The following is a 26,577-nucleotide window of genomic DNA, read 5'->3' as shown; positions in this document are numbered from 1 at the left end:
AGCACTTCACTCACCTTAAGGACCCTTTATTTGTGCAAAATTAAGTGAACCACACACACAAGCAAGAATATGCACACATGCACAAATGTACACACACACACACATACACCCACACACACAAAGGAGAGAGAAAAGCACACTGATCCACACACTGATCTCCAGAAACACGTTCAAAGTGAAAACTGGACTGGAGTTTCTCAGGAAAACAACATCAGAGAGATTTCACAGTTCATTTGATTACAACTCCCAAGACCTGATCCTCATGATGTAGTCTGTCACACATACAGGGATGAACTGACACAAACAACTGTGTCTGCCAAACACATACACATATGTTTATGCCAAGAACTTGGCTTTTTAGAGTTCAACACTTTGTATTTCTCATGGCTGAATTCATTGAATAAAAGAATGAAGTGCACAAAGGAAACAGTGCTAAACAGAAAAGACTTCACAGAGTAAGAAGCGTTGTCTGTAGAGTGCTGAAGTGAACGTTAAACCTCGAGCTCATGGACGGACGTAAGTGTTTATGTGTTGCCCTTCCATCCAACCCATACTTCTGAACTGACGCTCTGACCATTTAGCAGAATCTTATCCAGTGCTCTCATCAGGAAATTCTGGGAAACTTTTGTTTGGACAGCTCAGCTTCTTCTAAACCAGTACTTTGTGATAAAGACCTCTGTGCACCGTTTCTTTTGACCCAATCTGATGGTGGCGCGGTTTAGGACACTACACAGTTGTTCTGGATACCTTTGTTCTGGATACCGTTGTTCTAGATACCTTTGCGTGACAGCGACTCTTTAACAGAGGTAGCTGTTACCATACCCTGGCTAACTCTGTTTATACGCTGTGATCCATTTAAGAACACACACACAAATATGTGCGCATGTGCACGTGCACACACACACACACACACACACTGTTTATACTCTGTGATCCATTTTGAAACATTGAAGGATTTCTGCAGGCCCTTTGCTATGTTTACTCTGTGTATACAGTAGTCAGCTTAAAAAAAACTTCCATGAACGTCCAGCCGCTGGAAACTGATTGTACAGATTAGTAGCTAGACCCAGAAACATGAATGGTCTGCCAGAAGCCAAACTCAGACTATTCAGAGTATTCTAGAATGTCCCCACAGGCGCAGATTTGTTCTGCCCATTAATTTATAACCTTTTAAGATCCTTTTTTAAGGAAAAAGGAACATTCCAAAATTCCACAAGATCTCCATTTGTGTGTGTGTGCGGGTGCGTGTGCGTGTGCGTGTGTGTGTGTGCGTGTGTGTGTGCGTGTGTGTGTGTTTCTTTTTACTTTGCTCAAAGATAGTTGCATAATCAGGGTTAAATTTGTATAACTCTGAACATCCTTTCTAATAATAATGATGTGCCTGTCATGACAATGAAACAAATGATTCTGCTCAATATGTAGGCGAGGCTACTTATCTCATGTGATACAATAATGTAGGCCCTATGAATCTCACAAGGAAGTAGGTGAATGACACATGAAATCTCTCTCCATGCACACACGTATGTACACACACATGCACACACACACACACCACAGACACACAACACCATAATACATTCAATGAATACCAGATCATTACAACTGTGTCAGAATCATGCGCTTTGGTCTAGTCTTCAGCACATGACTTTAACTCACCTAATTATCTACCCCCAATGAAAGGATTACCCTTAAAAAAATGTTTTTTAAAGGATTATCCTTTCACCGTCTGGGAACCAACGTCAAAAACTAATCACTGATCTCTAGTCAGTTTTCTTTTACCTTCGCCGTTTCTAAGAGAACGCATCAGGAGGGAAAACTGATCATAGACCTGCGTTTAATTTAGAGTCATATATCTAGGAGGAGTTTAGCTTCCGCTGTTAAAGCGCTGTTGGTGTCACATGATTCGGCTCGAAGTTTCACCACGGAAGCTGAGTTGAGAAATGTTGCGATAGAGTTTCAAAGTATGATCGTTTATAATCGGGAAGCTAAGGGTTTCGAACGAAGAGGTACATTTGAACAACATCTGATTAAACTGGTGGAAATCACGGAGGGGTAAATATGATGCATAACTGATAGGCCACAGGTAGATTACTTTGTGTAACATGTTATTATTATAGCCTACTGATGGGTGCAAGAATATCGTAATAGAAATGAATTGTGTAAAACATATATTTGTCACGTTGAATACGCCTATAGAATAGGCTAATGTCAGCTATGTGCATGACATATTTATAATGTTATTGTATGAGCGTTAGAAGGCAAACGTCGAAGTCCCATATGGGTACACGCTATATTTTACGTTGCGCTATCCCTGTGATGGTTTGGGGTCCCAACTGTCAGCCATGCGTTGGTGATTACTGAAGACAATCCGCATAGTCTGGATGTTTGACTCGTGTTGCATGATAGAGTTTGGCAAGGCTTGGTGCTCTTCTTATTTCTCATGCTTTTCATCATATGACCACTCTACAAATACATTTATCAGAGAATTAATTCAATTATGAGTCCAGTAGAAAATTGTAAGTGGTTTGACCTCTTCATGAATTCCACATACATTGTTGATATGAGAATAACTTATGTTATTCCCTCATACCATCTATGTAAGTAGAACCAGTTATACAAACACTGTTATTCTGTTTTCCAAGATAATACAAAGGATTAATCACAAATGTGGTAACTCTATTATAAATCTATCTTTGCATGAAGGCTAATTTCTATCCAATTGCAGTGTAATGTTGTTCAGTGGTTTCCTGTAATATGGCAAAAAATGAGCTTCTTACGAATCATTTGCTTAGCCTATTTAAGGGCTGTGTGTAGGGCAAAGAACGTTCCAAACTGGAAGCTTACTGTGACTTGCCTAGTTAAATGAAAAATAAAACAAAACCTGCATATTCTGCAGATGACAACAGTGCTGGTATGGTTGGTTGCTACAGATAAGATCCCACTATGAAGTGTCTGCTGATAGCCAGCGAGAGCGCTGAGGTCCTCTTCTATTGGACAGACCCAGAGTTTGAACTCAACATCCAGGAGCAGTATGGCGCGTCACAGGAAGAGGGGGAGAAGGTAAGACGGGAGCGGGCGAGGGATACAGGATGGTTCAAGTCGTCTTGTCTATTACATAAATATAGAAGCAATGATAGCATATTGCATATATGGATTAACCCAAATATCCCCAGTGACCTCATTCATATCACGTTTCTGTGACTTGCTGAACTCTCTGGTCTGTCCGACAAGGGTTGTAGACATGTTGGCTGGTTCATGTAGTACCATAATCCCTCATGGTCATTCCAGATTGGGGTTATGAGGAGAGATTCCGCTGAAGGATATGGTTGAGTGGTTGAGTGTCTCTTTCCATCCCTCCCAGCCACCAGCATTTGAGGACAGCATCAACACTCTGTTTGCCCCCATCATCATCTCCTGCAGTACCATGGTGGACAGACTGGGAGACAGCTATACATCCTTTAGTACTGAGAACAACCACACCTATGTGCTCCATCAGGTAACACACACACACACACACACAGGAAACTAATGTTGCGTCATGACACAAAACACTTCAACAGATACAGGGCAATTTGTGAGAGAACAAATTGCCCTGATGCTTGTTTCTATACCAAAGTATATATTTTTACGATTGTTCTATACATCAGTTGGGGTCTCAATAAGAATCAATATGATGTCTCAAACTTAGCATGAAAGTGCATTCTTGTAACTATGTGGGCTTACAGTGGGGAGAACAAGTATTTGATACACTGATGATTTTGCAGGTTTTCCTACTTACAAAGAATGTAGAGGTCTGTAATTTTTTAATCATAGATACACTTCAACTGTGAGAGACAGAATCTAAAATCCAGAAAATCACATTGTATGATTAAGTAATTCATTTGCATTTTATTGCATGACATAAGTATTTGATACATTAGAAAATCAGAACCTAATATTTGGTATAGAAACCTTTGTTTGCAATTACAGAGATCATACGTTTCCTGTAGTTCTTGACCAGGTTTGCACACACAGCAGCAGGTATTTTGGCCCACTCCTCCATACAGACCTTCTCCAGATTTTGGGGCTGTCGCTGGGCAATACGGACTTTCAGCTCCCTCCAAAGATTTTCTATTTGGTTCAGGTCTGGAGACTGGCTAGGCCAGTCCAGGACCTTGAGATGCTTCTTACGGAGCCACTCCTTAGTTGCCCTGGCTGTGTGTTTCAGGTTGTTGTCATGCTGGAAGACCCAGCCACGACCCATATTCAATGCTCTTACTGAGGGAAGGAGGTTGTTGGCCAAGATCTCGCTATACATGGCCCCATCTATCCTCCCCTCAATACAGTGCAGTCTTCCTGTCCCCTTAGTAGAAAAGCATCCCCAAAGAATGATGTTTCCACCTCCATGCTTCACGGTTGGGATGGTGTTCTTGGGGTTGTACTCATCCTTCTTCTTCCTCCAAACACGGCGAGTGGAGTTTAGACCAAAAAGCAATATTTTTGTCTCATCAGACCACATGACCTTCTCCCATCCCTCCTCTGGATCATCCAGATGGTCATTGGCAAACTTCAGATGGGCCTGGACATGCGCTGGCTTGAGCAGGGGGACCTTGCGTGAGCTGCAGGATTTTAATCCATGACGGCGTAGTGTGTTACTAATTGTTTTCTTTGAGACTGTGGTCCCAGCTCTCTTCAGGTCATTGACCAGGTCCTGCCGTGTAGTTCTGGGCTGATCCCTCACCTTCCTCATGATCATTGATGACCCACGAGGTGAGATCTTGCATGGCGCCCCAGACCGAGGGTGATTGACCGTCATCTTGAACTTATTCCATTTTCTAATTATTGTGCCAACAGTTGTTGCCTTCTCACCAAGCTGCTTGCCTATTGTCCTGTAGCCCATCCCAGCCTTGTGCAGGTCTACAATTTTATCCCTGATGTCCTTACACAGCTCTCTGGTCTTGGCCATTGTGGAGAGGTTGGAGTCTGTTTGATTGAGTGTGTGGACAGGTGCAGTTAATACAGGTAATGAGTGGAGAACAGGAGGCCTTCTTAAAGAAAAACTAACAGGTCTGTGAGAGCCGGAATTCTTACTGGTTGGTAGGTGATCAAATACTTATGTCATGCAATAAAATGCAAATTAATTACTTAAAAATCATACAATGTGATTTTCTGGATTTATGTTTTAGATTCAGTCTCTCACAGTTGAAGTGTACCTATGATAAAAATTACAGACCTCTACATGCTTTGTAAGTAGGAAAATCTGCAAAATCAGCAGTGTATCAAACACTTGTTCTCCCCACTGTATATAGTCAAAATATTTGCCTTGGGATAAGTTGAGCCAATGGTTGAGCCCATAGCAAGTTGGGTAAATTGAAGTGTTTTCTTCCCAGGCGTTGGGATATGAGGTAACAACAGGGCCTGGCCTATGTTACAAGTGTTTTAAAAAGGTCAAAGTGTTTGTTAGGTGTTACGCCTGTGTTACAATATGATTAAAATACAAAATTAATTGGGTTTGGGAAATGAACCATTAACATGGTTTTAAAAAGGTAGTGGTAATATTTTATTCAGTACAGAAATGTGTAGGTGGCTTAATTCACCCTGTCCAGCAACTCAACTTACCCCATACCCATGGTAAATTGTACTATTTAATGAAGCTGTCAGTTGAGGACTTGTGAGGTGTCTGTTTCTCAAACTGGACACGCTAATGTACTTGTCCTCTTGCTCAGTTGTGCACCGGGGCCTCCCACTCCTCTTTCTATTCTGGTTAGAGCTGTTCTGTGAAGGGAGTAGTACGCAGCATTGTATGAGATCTTCAGTTTCTTGACAATTTCTCACATGGAATAGACTTAATTTCTCAGAAGAAGAATAGACTAAGTTTCAAAAGAAAGTTATTATTTTCAGGCCATTTTGAGCCTGTAATCGAACCCACAAATGTTGATTCTCCAGATATTCAACTAGTCTAAAGAAGGTTAGTTTTATTGCTTCTTTAATCAGAACAACAGCACAGCTGAAAACTAACATAATTGCAAAAGGGTTTTCTAATGGTCAATTAGCCTTTTACAATTATTAACTTGGACACAACATGCCATTGCAACACAGGAGGGATGGTTACTAATAATGGGCCTCTGTATGCCTATGTAGATATTCCATTACAAATCAGCCGTTTCCAGCTGCAATAGTCATTTACAACATTAACAATGTCTACACTGTATTTTTGATCAATTTTATGTTATTTTAATGGACAAAAAATATGCTTTTCTTTCAAAAACAAGGACATTTCTATGACCCCAAACTTTTGAACGGTAGTGTATGTAGCTAAAGAATCTTTGTTAGAAAGAATACTATATTTCCCTTGACAGAGTGATGCTGAATGTAAAAAAAAACAAAAATCTGAACTTACACCACTCTCCCCTACAACTCATTTGAGCGCATAAGCCACTCAATTACAGTTCCTCTATTGTGCTGTAGTAAAAGTGAAAGCCTGCTGTTCAGTAAAGCTTCACATCATGTGAGCCTGCCTGAACCTCGCAGTAGTCATGGGATCAGACGGTGTGGCTCTGTAAATGGGTTACGATGACGTGGCCAATAGCCAACAGCAGTTCCTATCAGACCAAATGACTATCTTTTCTGCTTCTTGCCCCTACGCCTTCCGATGTTCACGGATCTCAAAGGACTAGATGGTTGTTAGCCATGTGAGTCTTCCAACAAACTAAGAGGAGCATCCTCCATATTCCTTACACCAATCCAAGCCACTCAGTTGTGTTAATAAAGAGCTTGGGACGTGTAGTACATCACTGTGTGTGAATGGGAACTGATTAGGGGTGATTGAGTTATTGATTATTTGATTGATGGAAGTATTGACTGATTGAGATGTTGATTGACAGTTTGAGGAGTGTCTGTACATCGCTGTGAACGGAGACAGAGAAGAGGGTGAGGAGGATCTGAAGAGGAAGATTTACGTGATGAAGAAGATGATTGAGGTCCTCTTCGGCATGGTTACCCTCAGCAGCACCCTGATCAGGAAAGAGTATGACATGACTCTTACCTTATGAAGTTCATTAGAGCTGTGTTTGTGTGTGACAGATGGACTTGTGTCCTAATGGGCTTTGTGGTTTCTCTCCAGGCTGCGTCCTCAGGACACAGAGCAGAGGACCAATCTATGGAAATATCTACAGAACCTCCTGGAGACCTACAGCCGCCTCCAAGAGCAGGACCAGAGCTTTTTAGTAGAGGTACTGTAGAATTAAGCAATAGGGCCAGATGGGGTGTGGTATATGACCAATATGCCACAGCTAAGGGATGTTCTTAGTCACGACGCACTGCGGAGTGCCTGGATACAGCCCTTAGCTGTGGTATATTAAATTCACAATCTGACCCTCAAACCATCACGGTCACCTAATAATCCCCAGTTTACAATTGGCTCATTCATCCCCCTCCTCTCCCCTGAAACTATTCCCCAGGTCGTTGCTGCAAATGAGAACGTGTTCTCAGTCAACTTACTTGGTAAAATAACGGATAAATAAACTAAATATATTGGCTATACACCACAAACCCCTGAGGTGCCTTGTTGCTATTATAAACTCGTTACCAACGTGATTAGAGCAGTAAAAGTAAATGTTTTGTCATACCTGTAGTATACGTCTCTCATACCATGGCTGTCAGCCAATCAGCATTCAGGCCTCGAACCAAACAGTTTATAATGTGGAGGAAATTGTACTGTAAACTGTACTATACTCACTCTTCTTCCCAATGTGGAAATGTAGTTTTGACCTACACGACAACATACAGTACCAGTCAAAAGTTTGGACACACCACATTCAAGGGTTTCTCTTTATTTTTTACTATTTTCTACATTGTAGAATAATAGTGAAGGTGTCAACACTATGAAAAAACACATATGGAATCCTGTAGTAACCAAAAAAGGGTTAAACAAATCAAAATATATTATGTTTGAGATTCTTCAAAGTAGCCACCCACTGCCTTGATGACATCTTTGCACACTCTTGGAATTCAGACAAAAGGACAGATTTCCACTGGTCTCATGTCCATTTCTCGTGTTTGTTGGCCCAAGCAAGTCTCTTCCTCTTATTGGTGTCCTTTAGGAGTGGTTTCTTTACAGCAATTCGACCATGAAGGCCTGATTCACGCAGTCTCCTCTGAACAGTTGATGTTGAGATGTGTCTGTTACTTGAACTCTGTAGCATTTATTTGGGCTGCAATTTCTGAGGCTGGTAACTCTAATGAACTTATCCTCTGCAGCAGAGGTAACTCTGGGTCTTCCTTTCCTGTAGTGGTCCTCATGAGAGCCAGTTTCATCATAGCGCTTGATGGCTTTTGCGACTAAGCTTGAAGAAACTTAAAACGTTCTTGAAATGTTCAGGATTGACTGACCTTCATGTCTTAAAGTAATGATGGACTGTTGTTTCTCTTTGCTTATTTGAGCTGTTCTTGCCATAATATGGACTTGGTCTTTTACCAAATAGGGCTATCTTCTGTATACCACCCCTACCTGGTCACAACAACTGATTGGCTCAAATGCATTAAAAAGGAAAGAAATTCCACAAATTAACAAGGCACACCTGTTAATTGAAAGCATTCTAGGTGACTACCTCATGAAGCTGGTTGAGAGAATTCCAAGTGTGTACAAAGCTGTCATCAAGGCAAGGGGTGGCTACATTGAAGAATCTCAAATATAAAATATATTTTGATTTGTTTAACACTTTTTGGTTACTACATGACTCCATATGTGTTATTTCATAGTTTTGATGTCTTCACTATTATTCTACAATGTGGAAAATAGTAAAAATAAAGACAAACCCTTGAATGAGTAGGTGTGTCAACTTTTGACTGGTACTGTATATACAACGTATGTCTCTGTCTCCCTCCATCAGGCAGTAGAGAGGTTGATCCATCCTACTCTATGTGAACAGTGTATAGAGTTTCTGGAGCGTCGCTTGGTGCAGCAGATCAACAGTAGTGTGGAGAGAGCAGGAGAGGAGGTCCTCCATGCATTCATACTGGTGCACACCAAACTACTAGCCTTCTATTCCAGGTTACTGTCCATTACTATTAAGACCAAACTACTAGCCTTCTATTCCAGGTTACTGTCCATTACTATTAAGACCAAACTACTAGCCTTCTATTCCAGGTTACTGTCCATTACTATTAAGACCAAACTACTAGCCTTCTATTCCAGGTTACTGTCCATTACTATTAAGACCAAACTACTAGCCTTCTATTCCAGGTTACTGTCCATTACTATTAAGACCAAACTACTAGCCTTCTATTCCAGGTTACTGTCCATTACTATTAAGACCAAACTACTAGCCTTCTATTCCAGGTTACTGTCCATTACTATTAAGACCAAACTACTAGCCTTCTATTCCAGGTTACTGTCCATTACTATTAAGACCAAACTACTAGCCTTCTATTCCAGGTTACTGTCCATTACTATTAAGACCAAACTACTAGCCTTCTATTCCAGGTTACTGTCCATTACTATTAAGACCAAACTACTAGCCTTCTATTCCAGGTTACTGTCCATTACTATTAAGACCAAACTACTAGCCTTCTATTCCAGGTTACTGTCCATTACTATTAAGACCAAACTACTAGCCTTCTATTCCAGGTTACTGTCCATTACTATTAAGACCAAACTACTAGCTTTCTACACAAGGTTGACGGGCCACTGTAACGTCACTTTTTCACATAATAAAGAGCATTTTCACATAATATGACATTGCAAATCACGTACAGAGGGAGGTGCCTCTGAATCAGGGTTGGGGTCAAATCAGGAAATTAACTAAAATTCCAATTCAGTTGCATTCATTTTCAATGCTTTCTCAATAAACTGAAAAGGTGGAGCTATTTAAAAAAAAATACATTTCTGAATTTTAAATTCAAATCACTTCCTGAATTGAGTGACTTGAATTGACCCCCAATCCTGCTCTGAGTACCTGTCTATCCAACCCTCTCCTCTCCCCCACAGTCGTAACGCTAGTACCCTCACCTCGTCTGACCTGCTGGCTCTTATCGTCATGGTGCAGAACATGTATCCTAGCAACATCGACCTGGAGGATACTGCCCCCGAGGTAGGAGCACTGAGAGTGAAAGAAGAAGAATATCATACTCTGCCTGAATGCTTCGGAAGTTTAATAACTGTGTCGTGTGTGTGTGCAGGATGTGGAGAACACCTCAGCCCCAGATATATTCTACACTCCAGAGCCTTCTCCTACTAATAGGGACTCTGGGACTGACAGGGACTCTGTTAATTCAGGTAGGTGTCTGTGCCGTGCTCTGTCATTTTTGCCTATGTGGCTCGGTGCAGTGATATGCTTTACTTCCACTGCCTTTGTTTCAACTCACTAACCCTCTGCTCGCTCTCTTTGCAGGCAGGCATGAGGAGAGCAGGCATGAGGAGAGCAGGCATGAGGAGAGCAGTCATGAAGAGAGCTGTCATGAAGAGAGCTGTCATGAAGAGAGCTGTCATGTGGGGAGCGGTACTCCTGTGTTCCAGTTTTTGGATCCAGACATTCAGGTGAGCTTGGGGGGAGGGGTGTACAGTCATGGCCAAAAGTTTTGAGAATGACACAAATATTAGTTTTCACAAAATCTGCTGCCTCAGTGTCTTTGGATATTTTTTGTCAGATGTTACTATGGAATACTGAAGTATAATTACAAGCATTTCATAAGTATCAAAGGCTTTTATTGACAATTACATGAAGTTGATGCAAAGTCAATATTTGCAGTGTTGACCCTTCTTTTTCAAGACCTCTGTAATCCGCCCTGGCATGCTGTCAATTAACTTCTGGACCACATCCTGACTGATGGCAGCCCATTCTTGCATAATCAATGCTTGGAGTTTGTCAGAATTTGTGGGTTTTTGTTTGTCCACCAGCAGTCCAATCCCTGTACCTTTTGCAGTCCAATCCCTGTACCTTTCACCTTGTCTTCTCCGGACAAGCTTTTTTCCGGATGCCCCAAACAATCGTAATGGGGATTCATCAGAGAAAATGACTTTACCCCAGTCCTCAGCAGTCCAATCCCTGTACCATTTGCAGAATATCAGTTTGTCTCTGATGTTTTTCCTGGAGAGAAGTGGCTTCTTTGCTGCCCTTCTTGACACCAGGACATCCTCCAAAAGTATTCGCATCACTGTGCGTGCATATGGACTCACACCTGCCTGCTGCCATTGCTGAGCAAGCTCTGTACTGTTGGTGCCCCAATCCCGCAGCTGAATCAACATTAGGAGACAGTCCTGGCGCTTGCTGGACTTTCTTGGGCGCCCTGAAGCCTTCTTCACAACAATTGAACTGCTCACCTTGAAGTTCTTGATGATCCGATTAAATGGTTGATTTAGGTGCAATCTTACTGCCAGCAATATCCTTGCCTGTGAAGCCCTTTTTGTGCAAAGCAATGATGACGGCACATGTTTCCTTGCAGGTAACCATGATTGACAGAAGAACAATGATTCCAAGCACCACCCTCCTTTTTGAAACTTCCAGTCTGTTATTTGAGCTCAATCAGCATGACAGAGTGATCTCCAGTCTTATCCTCGTCAACACTCACACCTATGTTAATGAGAGAATCACTGACATGTCAGCTGGTCATTTTGTGGCAGGACTGAAATGCAGTGGAAATGTTTTTTGGGGATTCAGTTAATTTGCATGACAAAGAGGGACTTTGCAAATAATTGCAATTCATCTGATCACTCTTCATAACATTCTGGAGTATATGCAAATTGCCATCATACAAACTGAGGCAGCAGACTTTATGAAAATGTATATTTGGAGCATTCTCAAAACTTTTGGCCACGACTGTATACTATGACGCAAGTTAGATATACTCAGGATTTTCTAAAGCTGGTCAGCTTCAGTTAGATGAACATTCCAAGGCTTCATCCATGTTACGAACGTAGATGTTGATCTTGAAAATGATATGTAACAACGCCCTGAGCGTATTGGATGAAACACCAATACAAATCTAACAGCACAAAAAAATAGATAAGCAATTTCCTCGTGGGTGATTTTACATTATAGGATAGACATTTGTTGTGATATAGTGCTTTCTAGCTGTGGCGTATGTAGGGAAGCCAAACTCAACAACAAGTCAAAATCATTCATCTTGGGGCAACAGGGGGAGCAGGGTTGCAAAATGCAACCATATAATTTTATAAAATTGTCTTCTTTTTTTTCAATTAACAAATTATCCCATGTATTATGATAATTATGATTATGATGTATTATGATAATTATCTGGTAAAAAAAAGTGGAGGTGCATAAACATAAGTATAAGTATGCACCTCCTATTTTAATTTGCTCCATGGCTCAGGTGCCCAAATGGACGTTGAGACTTGTGAAGAGGAAGAACATTTCAGGAGTTTCTGAGTAATAAACATGCCATTTATTTATTTATTTATTTATTTATTTTATTTCACCTTTATTTCACCTTTAACCAGGTAGGCTAGTTGAGAACAAGTTCTGATTTGCAACTGCGACCTGGCCAAGATTAAGCAAAGCAATTCGACACATACAACAACACAGTTACACATGGAATGAACAAAACATACAGTCAATAATACAGTAGAACAAAAGAAAACAAAAAGTCTATATACAGTGAGTGCAAATGAGGTAAGTTAAGGAAATAAATAGGCCATGGTGGCGAAGTAATTACAATATAGCAATTAAACACTGGAATGGTAGATTGGCAGAAGATGAATGTGCAGGTAGAGATACTGGGGTGCAAAGGAGCTAAATAAATAAATAAATACCAATATGGGGATGAGGTAGGTAGGTAGATGGGCTGTTTACAGATGGGCTATGTACAGGTGCAGTGATCTGTAAGCTGCTCTGACAGCTGGTGCTTAAAGCTAGTGAGGGAGATGTGAGTCTCCAGCTTCAGAGATTTTTGCAATTCGTTCCAGTCACGGGCGAGCAGAGAACTATAAGGAAAGACGACCAAAGGAGGAATTGGCTTTGGGGGTGACCAGTGAGATATATCTGCTGGAACGCGTGCTACGAGTGGGTGCTGCTCGGGTGACCAGTGTGCTCAGATAAGGCAGGGCTTTACCTAGCAGAGACTTATAGATAACCTGTAGCCAGTGGATTGGGTGGTAACATTCAAATAAAACCCAGCCCTGAAAAGTATTTATTTGCATGTCATCTCATTGGGGAAACGCACAGCACACATTTTCGCACACTGTTCACACTGCTATGCTTTATCTTGGCCAGGTCGCAGTTGCAAATGAGAACTTGTTCTCAACTAGCCTACCTGGTTAAATAAAGGTGAAATAAAATAAAAAATAAAAATTCAACCGATTTCCGGAGCCAAGATTGCGTCGCTGTGAGAGGGATTGTTTTCTCGCTTGTCCAAGCAACTGAGGGTTAGGTGGTTAACAGTCTAATATTGGCTATCAATGTAGCAAGAAACTAACTATAACTTATTTTAGCTACATGTGGCAAGTTTAGAGTTTGTGTCAAGTTGAATGCGAAGAACACGACAGGAAAACAAGAAAATATGGAATATCCAAGCTTCACAGAAGACTGCAGGCATGCTAGCTAGCTACGGATGAGAGCCAGAGCAGCATGGATACACAAGATGTCGCTAGCTCAAGCAAGAGAAAGAACAGGACGGACCAGGAAGATATCATTGCAACCTCTTTATCTCTGACCCCAATTAAAAATCCACAGGAGAAAAAAGTGAAAGAGGACAATTCCATGTCTGAACTTTTCTCTGCAATCCAGACCCTGACTACTAAACAAGACGCTACGTTCTCCAAAATGTCCATCATAGAGCGGGCTACTGGAGAAACATCAAAGAAGATTGATAATTTGTCAGAGACTGTCCGTCAGCTTCACACAGTTGTGAACGGGAACAAGGACAATATAACGTTCCTAGAGAACGAGCTGAAGAAACTGCAATCCCCAAATAATGAGCTGTGTGAGAATGTAGCTGAACTTCAACGGTACTCTTGCAGGTGGGATCTGAAAATCCAAGGTGTAAAAGATGTAGAGGGAGAGGACATTAGGGAAGCAGTCATTAATATCCTGGGAAAGGTGGCTCCGTGCATCAAAGACAAGCTAAGAAACGTGATCGACGTGGTTCATCGACTTGGGAAACGAAAATCTGATGGACCCCCTCGCAATGTCATCCTGTGCTTCACTATACGCCACTACAGGGACATCATCTGGAAAATGGCCAAGGGGAACACATTTCTGGACGAGAAGAAGCTCTGCATCAAAGAGGCTCTGATCCCGCAGACTGCCAGGGAGAAACTGTGGCCAATTATACAGAAAGTACGACAAGAGGGAAAGAAGGCTGGGTTCTAGGGAACATGCGTTCACCGAAGGAAGAAAGATTACTGGCTAGCTCTGACATTAACCACACTTGAACTGTGAGTACTGCCAAGAGTACATTTACTGTACTGCCACGAGTAAATTTACAGTTCGAACTCCAATTTATGAACACTTGCCAACCCAAAAAAGTAAAGGGATTTGTTTTACTGTTAACCACCGCTAACTCAACTGAGTGTCGTTTTCTGTCCGATTAACCCTCTCAATGTTTACTGTTTGTTTTATTGTTCACATTACTACATCTGTCTAGTTTGTCTCTCTTTATTTTTTAATGCAGGAGTTTTTTTTTCAACTATCTCAATATCGTTAGCCTGAATGCTAGGGGTTTGAGATATCTTACAAAAAGAAAGCCTAATTTTTATATTGTAAACGCAGTAATCCAAATTTAGTTTTTCTTCAGGAAACTCATTTGTGTAAAGTGACTTGAAATTTTGGAAGACATGGCCTATTTCAGTCATGGCCTATTTCAGTCATGGCCTATTTCAGTCATGGCCTATTTCAGTCATGGATCTAACCATTCTGCTGGTGTTTGACGCTTATCCACAAGTTTAAAGGCAACATCTAGAATCCACATCTTCACAGGATGGCAGATGGGTCATAGTAACGGTTAAACTTGACAATGCTATTTTCATCATCTGTATTGTAACTCACATGCTCCAAATAAGACCCTTTTAGCCCTACTTACCAGACAATTACAGGATTTATGCAACAATTACTCTTCTACTTTTCTAATTCTCTCATGAGATTTTAACGAAACACCTGATGACTCTGCTGATCATGTTTAATCCTAGAATGAGTCAAAGCTCTCAAAATAACAATATCATTACAACATTATGCAAGGATCTCTCTGTTGATGATGCCTGGTGTTTTTCCAACCCGGATGCAAAGGGTTATACCTGGACCGACTATGTCACGGAAATCTAGATTAGATTTATTCCTAATTTCCCCCTTTTTGTTACAGTATGTTATAGATGTAGATCATCATTTGGTTTGGTCATGATTAATTTCTCTGAATTTACAAGCTACTAAAAATTCTAAAGGTATTCGCGGATATTGGAAATTAAACAACACACTTCTTAAAGAGCCTATTTTTATTGGAAACATCAAATCGTTAGCCAAACATATTTCTGTAAGAAAAGACTTGGGTCATGGAAGTAGATGGAATTCTATAATATAAAGTCAGAGGAGCCAGTAAATGTGCCAAAGAGCTGAAGAACCTTTTGGAAACAAAGATTTGATGAGCAAGCTTGACCGTTTTTATGAAAGATAATCTATCTCCAGAAGAAGAGTTTGTATTTAATCTTTATAACTAAGAATTCAAACAGCTTTACACAGATCTGGCAAATTGTGCTTTTGTCAGATCAAGAGCTAAATGCATTGAAGAGGGGGAAAGAAACACCAGTAATTTCTTTTACATTTGAAAAGAGAAACAACAATAATGGCACTCAACATGAATGATGTACTATGTAAAGATCCCATTACAATATCAACATTTGTCAATTCCTTATATGAAAACCTTTACAACTCACAATTTCAGGAAGATGGTTGTGAAAGCTTAAATTTACCCATTCAGAGTTATGGCCCTGTAATTGAGGATGATTTCCACTCAGATTGCAATTCACCTGTTTCAATCAAAGAAATTAGAGAGGCTCTGATTCAATGAAAAAAGGGAAATCACCTGGCGCTGATGGCCTGTCAGTTGAATTCTATAGACAGCTTTGGAAGTTACTGGAAGACCCCATTGTTTATATGGTTTAAGATTGCATCGAAAATGGTGAAACGGTCTCCACTATGAAAAGGCCTTATTTCACTGATTCCGAAGACCCTTCTCTCATTGACAATTGGAGACACAATTACTTTATTAAATATTGATTACAAATTGATTGCTCTGGTTTATGCCAAAATATTAAAGAAAGGAATTACATACCACTATAAATGAGACTCAATGTTCGTCACAACCTCCAACAATCGTTTAGTCTTGCACCTTTTAGATTATTTAGATGCAATTGATTCAGATGGTGTTTTATTTTTGTACTTCTGTAAAGCCTTTGACACAATTGAACATACATTTTTCTTTCGGCCTCTTATACTTTTTGGTTTCGGTGAAAATTGTATCAAAGTCATTCGCATGTTTTACAAAGATATAAATAGTTCTGTGATACTAAACCTTAATTCTGTACATCCAAAAGATTCATTATCAACAGAAGTGTATAACAGGGATGCCTAATTTTGCCCTTTTTATTCATTTTGGTAGTGTAACTTCTATTTCTAGATATTCTGAATATTGCATATCTGCATGGTTTATCCCTTTTTAACAGAGAAATCTGAATTTACCAACTGGCTGACGATACTACTCTCTCTTTTTCTCTTTTATAAACAAAGACCAGGTTGCCCATGCCCTTACTGCGATCACTGCATTCTCTATTGCATCTGGATTAAAACTGAACATTTCTAAATGTGAAATGTTTACATGACTGAGGATAATGAAATGTTCCTGTAAAGGACTGTTAAATATTTAGGAATATATCTATCAAAAAGACACTTATCAAACAACAACATTTATCTCCTAAAATTAAGAAAACCAAGAAAATAGTTAATAATTTGCTACAAAGGGATCTTTCTATACTTGGGAGAATGCTTCTGTCCAGGGCATAGAGACTGTCTTGCTTTGTGTACCCCCTCATCATCTTTTATTTGTAAAGCGATCAACAAGACCTTTCTTGACTTCATCTAGAAAAATAAGTCTCAAACAAAAAAAAAGTCAGTCCTTTTCAAATAAAATAACTGAAGGAGATCTGGAAGTATTGGATTATAAATTACACTTTCAAGATCAATTGGTTGAAAATATGTCAATACAGAATCAATTTGGCTTTTGCCGACTGGTTGAGTACCGGTACACACTAACGTTACTAAGTGTGCTATTTTTCAAATGTTGCCCTACCGGAGTTACACAGTAATAGAGTCACTGCTATTAGCTTCACGACTGACATTTGGGTCAGCGAAATCAGCCCCATGAGCCTGCTGAGTCTCACAGCACAGTGAGTCGTCAAGGATTTCGTACTGAGGAAAGTCGTATTTCATGCTCATGAATGTGCTGATTATCATATCGCTGCTGCCATTTCAATGGCTTTTGAGATATGTTTGAAACTTGGAAACATGAACACCCTACTAGCTCCATTCGAACAACTGACTTGAGAAATAAACTCATCAACTGCGCCTGCAGCAGACGTGATACCATCTGTCATGGCCTTGAAATGTTTGAAAAATGGCCCCGTAGAAGAAGCCAGACGTTTTACGTGTCCCCCACCGATTGTTTAAAAAAAAAAAAAAAGTTTATTTGCATTGTTTGTGACTTAGTATTTTACTTATTTTGTACATAATGTTTCCGCTACCATCTCTTATGACCAGAAAATAACTTCTGGACATCAGGACTGCGATTACTCACCAAGGACTGGCAGAATCCTTTTTTTCCTTTTAACGAGTCTGACGAGCCCGACGCGAACAATATACTGCTTTTTTGGGAACAGACCCAGATATCCGTGATTTGCGTGAAGAGGAGGTGGAGAAAGAGGCCAGAGGGCGGGCTGCCTCCTGAGAATTAGTAGGCGATCAAATAAAACTCCACTTCCTTCCATTCTGCTAGCAAACGTGCAATATTTGGAGGATAAAATCAATGATCTACGCACAAGATTAAACTACCAACGGGACAGTCAAAACTGTAATATCTTATGCTTCACGGAGTCATGGCTGAACGACGACACTATCACCAGTGACGAGATCAATAAACAAAGTGGTCAGATGAAGCAGATGCTAAGCTAAAGGACTGTTTTGCTAGCACAGACTGGAATGGGTTCCGGAATTCCTCCAATGGCATTGAGCAGTACATCACAGTTATTGGCTTCATCAATAAGTGCATCGATGACATTCCAGTCTGAGCTAAAAGCTAGAGCTGCCGCTTTCAAGGAGCGGGACTTTAACCCGGAAACTTATAAGAAATCCCGCTATGCCCTCCGACGAATCATCAAACAGGCAAAGTGTCAATACAGGACTAAGATCGAATCGTACTACACCGGCTCTGACGCTCATCAGATGTGGCAGGGCTTGCAAACCATTACAGACTACAAAGGGAAGCACAGCCAAGAGCTGCCCAGTGACACAAGCCTACCAGACAAGCTAAACTACTTCTATGCTCGCTTTGAGGCAAATAACACTGAAACATGCATGAGAGCACGAGCTCCAGGAAGACACTGTGATCACGCTCTCCGCAGCCAATGTAAGTAAGACCTTTTAGACAGGTCAACATTCACAAGGCCGCAGGGCCAGATGGATTACCAGGACGTGTACTGCGTGCATGCGCTGACCAACTGGCAAGTGTCTTCACTGACATTTTCAACCTCTCCCTGTCTGAGTCTGTAATACCAACATGTTTCAAGCAGACCACCATAGTCCCAGTACCCAAGAACACAGGGCAATCTGCCTAAATGACTACCGACCCGTACCACTCACGTCTGTAGCCATGAAGTGCTTTTAAAGGCCGGTCATGTCTCACATCACCACCATTATCCCAGAAACCCTAGACCCACTCCAATTTGCATACCACCCCCAATAGATCCACAGATGATGCAATCTCTATTGCACTCCACTCTGTTCTTTTCCACATAGACAAAAGGAACACCTATGTGAGAATGCTATTCATTGACTACAGCTCAGCGTTCAACACCATTGTGCCCTCAAAGCTCATCAATAAGCCAAGGATCCTGGGACTAAACACCTCCCTCTGCAGCTTGATCCTGGACTTCCTGACAGGCCATACCCAGGTGGTAAAGGTCGGTAACAACACATCCGCCACACTGATCCTCAACACAGGGGCCCTTTCTCCCTTCAATGAAGCTGCCAGTTGAAGACTTGTGAGGAGTCTTTCTCAAACTCGACACTCTAATGTACATGTCCTCTTGCTCAGTTGTGCACCGGGGCCTCCCACTCCTCTTTCTATTCTGGTTAGAGCTGTTCTGTGAAGGGAGTAGTAGTCAGCGTTGTACGAGATCTTCAGTTTCTTGGCAATATCTCACATGGAATAGCCTTCATTTTCCCCGAACAAGAATAGACTGACGAGTTCAGAAGAAAGTTCTGTTTCTAGCCATTTTGAGCCTGTAATCAAAATCACAAATTCTGATGCTCCAAATACTCAACTAGTCTAAAAAAGGCCCGTTTTATTGCTTCTTTAATCAGCACAACCATTTTCAGCTGTGCTAACATAATTGCAAAAGGGTGTTCTAATGATCAATTAGCTAATTCAAGTTTGTCATTTTAAAAAGGCTAACACAACATGCCATTGGAACACAGGAGTGATGGTTGCTAATAATGGGCCTCTGTATGCCTAGGTATATATTCCATAAAAAAACAGCTGTTTCCAGCACAATTGTAATTTACGACATTAACAATGTCTACGCTGTATTTCTGATCAATTTGATGTTATTTTAAAGGGCAAAATAAATGTGCTTTTCTTTCAAGAACAAGGACATTTTTAAGTGACCGATAACTTTTGAACGGCAGTGTGTATATATATATGTGTGTGTAGATAGATCTATCTATCTATCTATCTACAATTTGTGTATGTATTTTCTTGTTTAAACCTGTGTTTTGTTTGATGTAAGTTGTTGATAATTTTGTATTATGAAATATAATAGTGAAGAAAATTGACACGGATTTCCATGAAGTTAGCCCTGAGTTAGCCTGCCCCTGATCAAGCTAGTTCTGAAGGATTCGTTGCCACATTAATGTACCTGGCTAAAAGGTGAGCCACTTTTGTGACACCGGTTATCCCGAGTTAACCTCAGAGTTGATGAAAGTTACCTCGCTATTTCCTCAAACCAGATATGTAGTATAGGGCCAAACCATTAGGACAAAATGGCAACACGGCATTACTGCACCAAAAAGGGCTGGATCCTAACTAGAGAAATGCATGTACCTTAGACTTTCTCATAAATCATACATCATTTAAATTAGACAGACCTTGGAGGGTCATTTTATTTTTTTGATCTGTTTGAAACTTGCTCTTGCTCAAAGCCCGTGGATTTGCATGTTCTTTAGAATCTATATAGTGTAACTTCTCATGAGATTAAATTAATGTAAATAACATCCTGTCTTCAGATGGCAGAGGACAGTCTCCAGACCCTGGAAGCGCCTCCCCCTGACCCCTCAAACCCTAGCAGAGTCTTCCTAGAGGTCACGCTGAAGGAGGGCTGCTATCCCATGATGCCTCACTCCATGTACTGTCTGCCACTCTGGCCGGGCATCACTCTGGTGCTGCTCACTAAGGTCTGTATACACACACACACACACACACACACGCATATATACACAGACAGACACACACATTCAAAGAGAAAGAGTAAGCAAATCATGCAAATCTCACAACTGTGGGTGTTATTTTAGATCAGACCAGAAGATGACAGTAACTTGTCACTGAGATAAGACTGCTCTCTCTATCTCTCGCTCGCTCCTTCTCCCCCCCCCCCCCCTTCTCTCTCTGTAGATACCTAACAGTAACCTGGCCATGTCAGTCTATGTGTTCCTGGAGGCATTTGCTAAGTTGGAGAAGCGTCTGAGTGAAGGTCTGGAGGGGTCAGCGGCCCGTGGCCAGACGTCCATACAGGACCTCCGCAACAAACTGGACAAGTTCATTAGGGCATTGGGAACCTCAGACATACAGGTGGGTGTAATGTATGAAGTCCTAGCTGTATATAGAAGCATTTTTTCATTGAAAAGCATTTGATATGCTGCCAGTGACAGATTTAAAACCTAATTTCAGTTTATGTGACAAAACAAGCAAGTATTGCGTAGAGAATCATTGTACCATCTTAACCTCTGAAATATATTTTCCATAACCCAAAATATTGTATTTTCAGCTGTTTGAAGCTGGTGTACAAAACTGGAAGTAAGACGCAGAAACTAAACTTAAGAACGGGAAGCATAGAAATAGCACACATAGAACATATCTACTGTCTTAAACTTGCTTTCATTGAGAATGACAGATCTATAACACACAATTCTATGGTCGGGTCGCCCAAAATGTTACATAAAAACATTGCTAAAGTATTTATAACACATCTGCTGGTCTCCTCTCTTTCAGACGTCCCAGCTACAGAGTGTGTGGACAGAGTTTAAAAGCCGGGCATTCACCAGAGGAGGACCTGGCTTCAGCAAGGAGTAAGTGTTTTGTCTACTGCCACCTGCTCTGTATGTCCCAATCCCATGTCGACCCATAGCCCCTGCTCCCTATGTTCTACTGTAGATCTGGAGGATTAGATACAGTATGTATATGTGTGGGTCTATCTATATATATATATATATATATATATATATATATATATATATATATATATATATTACATATTATATACTATATATTACATATTTTATATATATATATATATTACATATTTTATATATATATATATATATATATATATATATATATATATATATATAATTTTTTTTTTTATTTTTTTTTTTTTTTTTATTATTGTTAGATATTACTTTTTTGTTGGAGCTAGAAAATACAAGCATTTTTCTGCTCTTGCCATAACATCTGAAAATCTGTGCACGCAACCATCAAACTTTGATTTGATTTGCCATGGGTCCATTTAGCATTTGGGAAGATGTGTATCATTATGTTATCTCTGAACTCTGTCCCTAGCCTGGTCCCCTGGTGTCGTACTATGAAGAGCCAGCTGTGTGGAGTCTACCGACAATGTTTCATCACAGAGAACACAGTTGGAGGAGGGAATCCACAGCGTCTATCACCCAGTCTACAGGACAGAGCTCTCACCATGGTGCAGTATGTATAAGGCCCAGGACTAGCTAATAGTATTTCTCTCAATAGCAACCAACCAGTGCTGTATGTATTGTGTAAAGGCCTGTAGGACAGAGCTCTCACCATGGTGCAGTACGTATAAGGCCCAGGACTAGCTAATAGTATTTCTCTCAATAGCAACCAACCAGTGCTGTATGTATTGTGTAAAGGCCTGTAGGACAGAGCTCTCACCATGGTGCAGTACGTATAAGGCCCAGGACGAGCTAATAGTATTTCTCTCAATAGCAACCAACCAGTGCTGTATGTATTGTGTAAAGGCCTGTAGGACAGAGCTCTGGATACCTGTACAGGTGAAGATTCTATTCTTATCTTCTCTATTCTCTCCCTCCTCTTGTCCTTCCTCTATCCCTTTCCTTTCACCCCCCCCCCCTCTCTCAGGGAGAAGTTGATGGATTGGAAAGACTTCCTGTTGGTGAAGAGTAAGAGAAACATCACCATGGTGTCATATCCTGCCTCACATCAACCCCGCCCTCTGGAGACATGTTAGAAATCTCAAATGGCCCCTTATTTCCTATGCTTGTGCTCCTAATATTAAGAGGTTAGATGTAGGGTTGGTGTGTTAAAGAGAAGGGCTAGCCTATACAAAGTCTTTAGAAGAGGTAGCATTTGACCAAAACACCCAGTTGTTCTCCAAGAGGGTTGGCCACTCCTGATCTTGACTAACCGGGAGCAATAAGTAAATTATTGTAGAAACTCCCATTGTCAGGTTAAATCTCCAACGGTTTCAGTGCAGACCCCATGTTTCCCCATTTCCAGAGCATTTTGAAAGGATTAGGAGCTGATAGCTATCCATGAGGTATGTTGTGCCCTGGTGTGTCACAGACAGTTTTTATTTATATATTGGATGAAATGTCTACTGTATGTCACTGAAGGGGTAGAATGTAATCATGCAGCTCGTTGAAATCGAACCAAATGCTGCTACTGTACAGTAGTTTGACCAGGTTGGACAGATATCTCTAGACAAGAGATTGTCAAGTGTATTTACTCCAGATGATGTTACGTACCCAGAGAAGTTACTGTAGTGTTGTGGTATTAGGCTTTGTGTTGTACTGTATCTGTGTGTTGTGGGGTGTATTGACCTTAACACAGCAGATATTACATACCTTGAGGAGTTCCCGGGCCTGATCCATTTCATCTACGTCGACCGCACCGCTGGTCAGATGATCGCTCCATCTCTCAACATCACGGACCGCGCAACCTCTGAGCTAGGAAAGGGGCCACTGGCTCACTTCATAAAGGGCAAGGTTAGACTGTACCATCTACACTGGTTCTAGAGGGTTGTCTAAGAGTTATCCACTAGTTTGGGATTGTCATCAACTAAAGTAGGCTCTCAATGCATATGGGAAATCAAAAGTTGCCTCTGTAAAGCTGGTTTGATATTTTTAGTAAATGGATTTCACTGATGATTTCTCGGTCTCTCTCTGTCTGTATATCTCTGTTTCTCTCCCTCTCTGTATCTCTCGCTCTCTTTCTTCTTTTCTTCTCGGTCTCTCTGTAGGTTTGGGGCCTGGTTAATACATCGAGGATTTACCTACAGAAGGGTTATTCCACTGTCACTCTGAGAGATGGAGACTACTTCTTCTGCTACTTCCTCTGGTTCGAAAACGAAACGGTAAATTACCTCAATGTTGTGTATATCAAGCTGGATTTTTCCATTGGAATGTTCTGGAACGTCATTGTTTGTATGACCCTTGACCTCTGTCACCTGACCAATCAGGGCTACAAGCTGGAAGTAAAGGACCTGCCAATCCTGCCCAATGACTCTGCCCCCATCGGAATGCTGGCCTGGGACTACTACAGGTGAGGAGGAGGAGGAGGAGGAGGAGGAGGTGCTCTGTGGGTGTGTGTATGTATGTATAATGCATTCTCTAGTATTTATGGCTGTATTACAGGAGTGTGTGTGTCTGCTCCTGTTCCCCTCCACAGGAAACTGTTGCGCTATTACAGTAAGAGCCACCAGGGGGAGGTGGTGAAGTGTTATGAGCTGCTGACAGTCCATCTTGGAGTCATCCCAACAGAGTACATACTACAACACTGTAGTCAATTAGCACGCAAACTCTGGGAGCCCTCACGTATACCCCTACTGTAGGAGACACACACACATAGATCACTGATTGTATAAAACATTATGTACACCTGCTCTTTCTATGACATTAACTGACCAGGTGAAAGGTATATCTTATTGATGTCACTTGTTAAATCCACTTCAATCAGTGCAGATAAAGGAGAGGAGACAGGTTAAAGAATCATTTTTAAGCGTTGAGACAATTGAGACATTGGTTGTGTATGTGTGCCATTCAGATAGTTAATGGGCAAGACAAAAAGTGCCTTTGAACAGGGTATGTCAGTAAGTAGGTGCCAGGGGCACCGGTTTGTGTCAAGAACTGCAACGCTGCTGGGTTTTTCACACTCAACAGTTTCCCGTGTGTATCAAGAATGGTCCACCACCCAAAGGACATCCAGCCAACTTGACACAACTGTGAGAAGCATTGGAGTCTAAATGGGCCAGCATCCCTGTGGAACGCTTTCAACACCTTGTAGAGTCCATTCCACCGACGAATTAAGGCTGTTCTGAGGGGAAAGAGGAGGGGGATTCAACTCAATATTAGGAAGGTGTTCTTAATGTTTTGTACATTCAGTGTATACACACACCATTACCACGGTAATACACACACAAACACCAGGGAAGGCTGGTGGGAGGTGCTATGGCTGATGATTGCAATGGCTAAAAGGGAATAAATGGAAACCACATGTTGGTGACTCCGATCCATTAATTCCATTCCAGATATTACAATGAGCCTGTCCTCCTATAGCTCCTCCCACCAGCCTCCACTGACACACACACACATCCGTGACCATGAAACATGGTGCTACACATTCAACCCTGCTGAAACGTGTGGGCATCAGTGCCAATAAAGGATGTTTACAGGTGACAGTTTGTCCAACAATAACAGTGCGTATTCTATATTCCAAATCATCCTGTTCTACGATCTGCAAGTCACTGGAATGACATAGCCAAGTGATTGACCTTTAGCACTGATAAATACTGTTTGACTAGCACTTGTCCTGCTGCTTTTATGATAAAATACGTCATCGTTGTCATCACTGGCTTTTCTCTGAAACCTCAAATACTTTATCCTTTCATGTTTTTGTTTTGTTTTTGTTTTTTGAATAGATTGTGAACCTATGTGTTACCTAGTGGATAATGACAAGTTCAAACTGCTTTGAGAATTTTCAGTGATAGCAGATATTGCATTTATAATATAATCTGTTTTTCTTTTCTTTTTGTAAATGTTTATATTGTCTTGTATTTCACCATGTATTGAATTCAGTCAATTATTGTATTTTTTTTCTTCTTCATTTCTCACCGGCAGTTAATTTTCTGTAATGTTTCTGCTAACAATTAAAATGGGTGTTATAGTGATGACATGGCAGTGCAATGAAAATATGAACAAGTAACTCACACAGCTGAGTGTGATACCAGGTGCATGGAGCAAACAATATACGTATTAAATATAAGAAAAAGCTCCAGCACACTGGTAATATTGATGCTTTCAAAAATGGTATGGATCTATTTATCCACTTTGTTTTGAGACACTGGTAAATAGATCCATTGAAATGTTGGAAGCATCAAGATTACCAGTGTGCTAGAGTTTTTTTTTTTTTTTGAATGCAATAAAAAAAACCACTTCTCCTTGTTTCTTTGCTTTAAACCCAGTTGAGCTGACAGACGTTTTGCACTGTTTCGCTATTGTTTTCATCTTCAATCTAGCAAGAGGGCAATATTTTATTAATGTAGTAGTGCCCCCCCCCCCAGAAAGTTAGGACCTTTGGCTTTCACCTGGAATTGTTTATTTATGCCTGGGAAAGAAAAAGCCTTTTCAACCCATAAGATCTAGTACACAATAGAAGTATACTAAAACATTTACACATATGATGGTATGATTAAAAATAATCAAATGTGTGAATTAAGCCTTTTCATACTTTATAAAATGTCCATATATAGTTAGAATCTATTTCATCTATTTCACCTTCTTCATTACTTTACCAAGCATATGATTTTAGTTATAGTCAAAATGTGTTACATTTGTGAACATCTAAATCAACATTTGGGCCATTTTAACAGCATGCCTCTCTGCTATAGGGGATAAGGGCTATGTAAAGGGCTTTATTTATTTATTTTTGCTGAGCATATGAAATGTCTGCTGCCTCCAACCTAAAACAAATGTTTGACTTCCACACAAAATTACTTCTTTACTTGGACAATGTCGAAGTCCTCTGTCGAATAAACGTGTATTTGCCTCCCTCTGGTTGTCGGTTGTATCACAACCGGCCGTGATTTGGAGTCCCATAGGGCGGAGTTGGCCGGGG

General features: G+C 40.8%; 1 protein-coding gene across 4 annotated transcripts; it reads left to right on the top strand.

The window, feature by feature from the left end:
- Positions 1–1,903: 1,903 nt before the first annotated feature.
- Positions 1,904–25,631, top strand: hps1 (HPS1 biogenesis of lysosomal organelles complex 3 subunit 1). 4 transcript variants are annotated; one of them, XM_064933882.1, is made up of 18 exons: positions 1,904–2,052; positions 2,931–3,060; positions 3,362–3,496; positions 6,864–7,006; positions 7,103–7,211; positions 8,871–9,031; positions 9,968–10,070; positions 10,159–10,255; positions 10,371–10,516; positions 20,481–20,648; positions 20,866–21,042; positions 21,463–21,539; positions 22,030–22,170; positions 22,585–22,653; positions 23,309–23,450; positions 23,705–23,818; positions 23,924–24,006; positions 24,133–25,631. In XM_064933882.1, exons 2-18 carry the CDS (start codon positions 2,944–2,946, stop codon positions 24,293–24,295), a joined length of 2,145 nt encoding a protein of 714 aa, XP_064789954.1. In that variant the 5' UTR covers positions 1,904–2,052; positions 2,931–2,943; the 3' UTR covers positions 24,296–25,631. The 4 variants fall into 4 exon arrangements, with proteins under 4 accessions (XP_064789954.1, XP_064789953.1, XP_064789956.1 ...); XM_064933881.1 differs by having other exon boundaries at positions 2,897–3,060; XM_064933884.1 differs by having other exon boundaries at positions 1,904–2,083.
- The last annotated feature ends 946 nt before the right edge of the window (positions 25,632–26,577 follow it).

This window comes from Oncorhynchus masou, chromosome 24 (genome assembly GCF_036934945.1).
Source record: "Oncorhynchus masou masou isolate Uvic2021 chromosome 24, UVic_Omas_1.1, whole genome shotgun sequence".
NCBI classification, from domain to species: domain Eukaryota; kingdom Metazoa; phylum Chordata; class Actinopteri; order Salmoniformes; family Salmonidae; genus Oncorhynchus; species Oncorhynchus masou.
The sequence above is the reverse complement of the archived record's forward strand: the minus strand, read 5'-3'. Positions and strand labels throughout refer to the sequence as shown.

Excerpts from the sequence above, each read along its gene's own strand:
- hps1 (XM_064933882.1), top strand. The coding sequence starts at position 2,944 with ATGAAGTGTCTGCTGATAGCCAGCGAGAGCGCTGAGGTCCTCTTCTAT. Across the intron at positions 7,212-8,870 it reads ACCAGAGCTTTTTAGTAGAG|GCAGTAGAGAGGTTGATCCA; the intron begins GTACTGTAGAAT and ends TCCCTCCATCAG. Across the intron at positions 24,007-24,132 it reads CTGGCCTGGGACTACTACAG|GAAACTGTTGCGCTATTACA; the intron begins GTGAGGAGGAGG and ends TCCCCTCCACAG.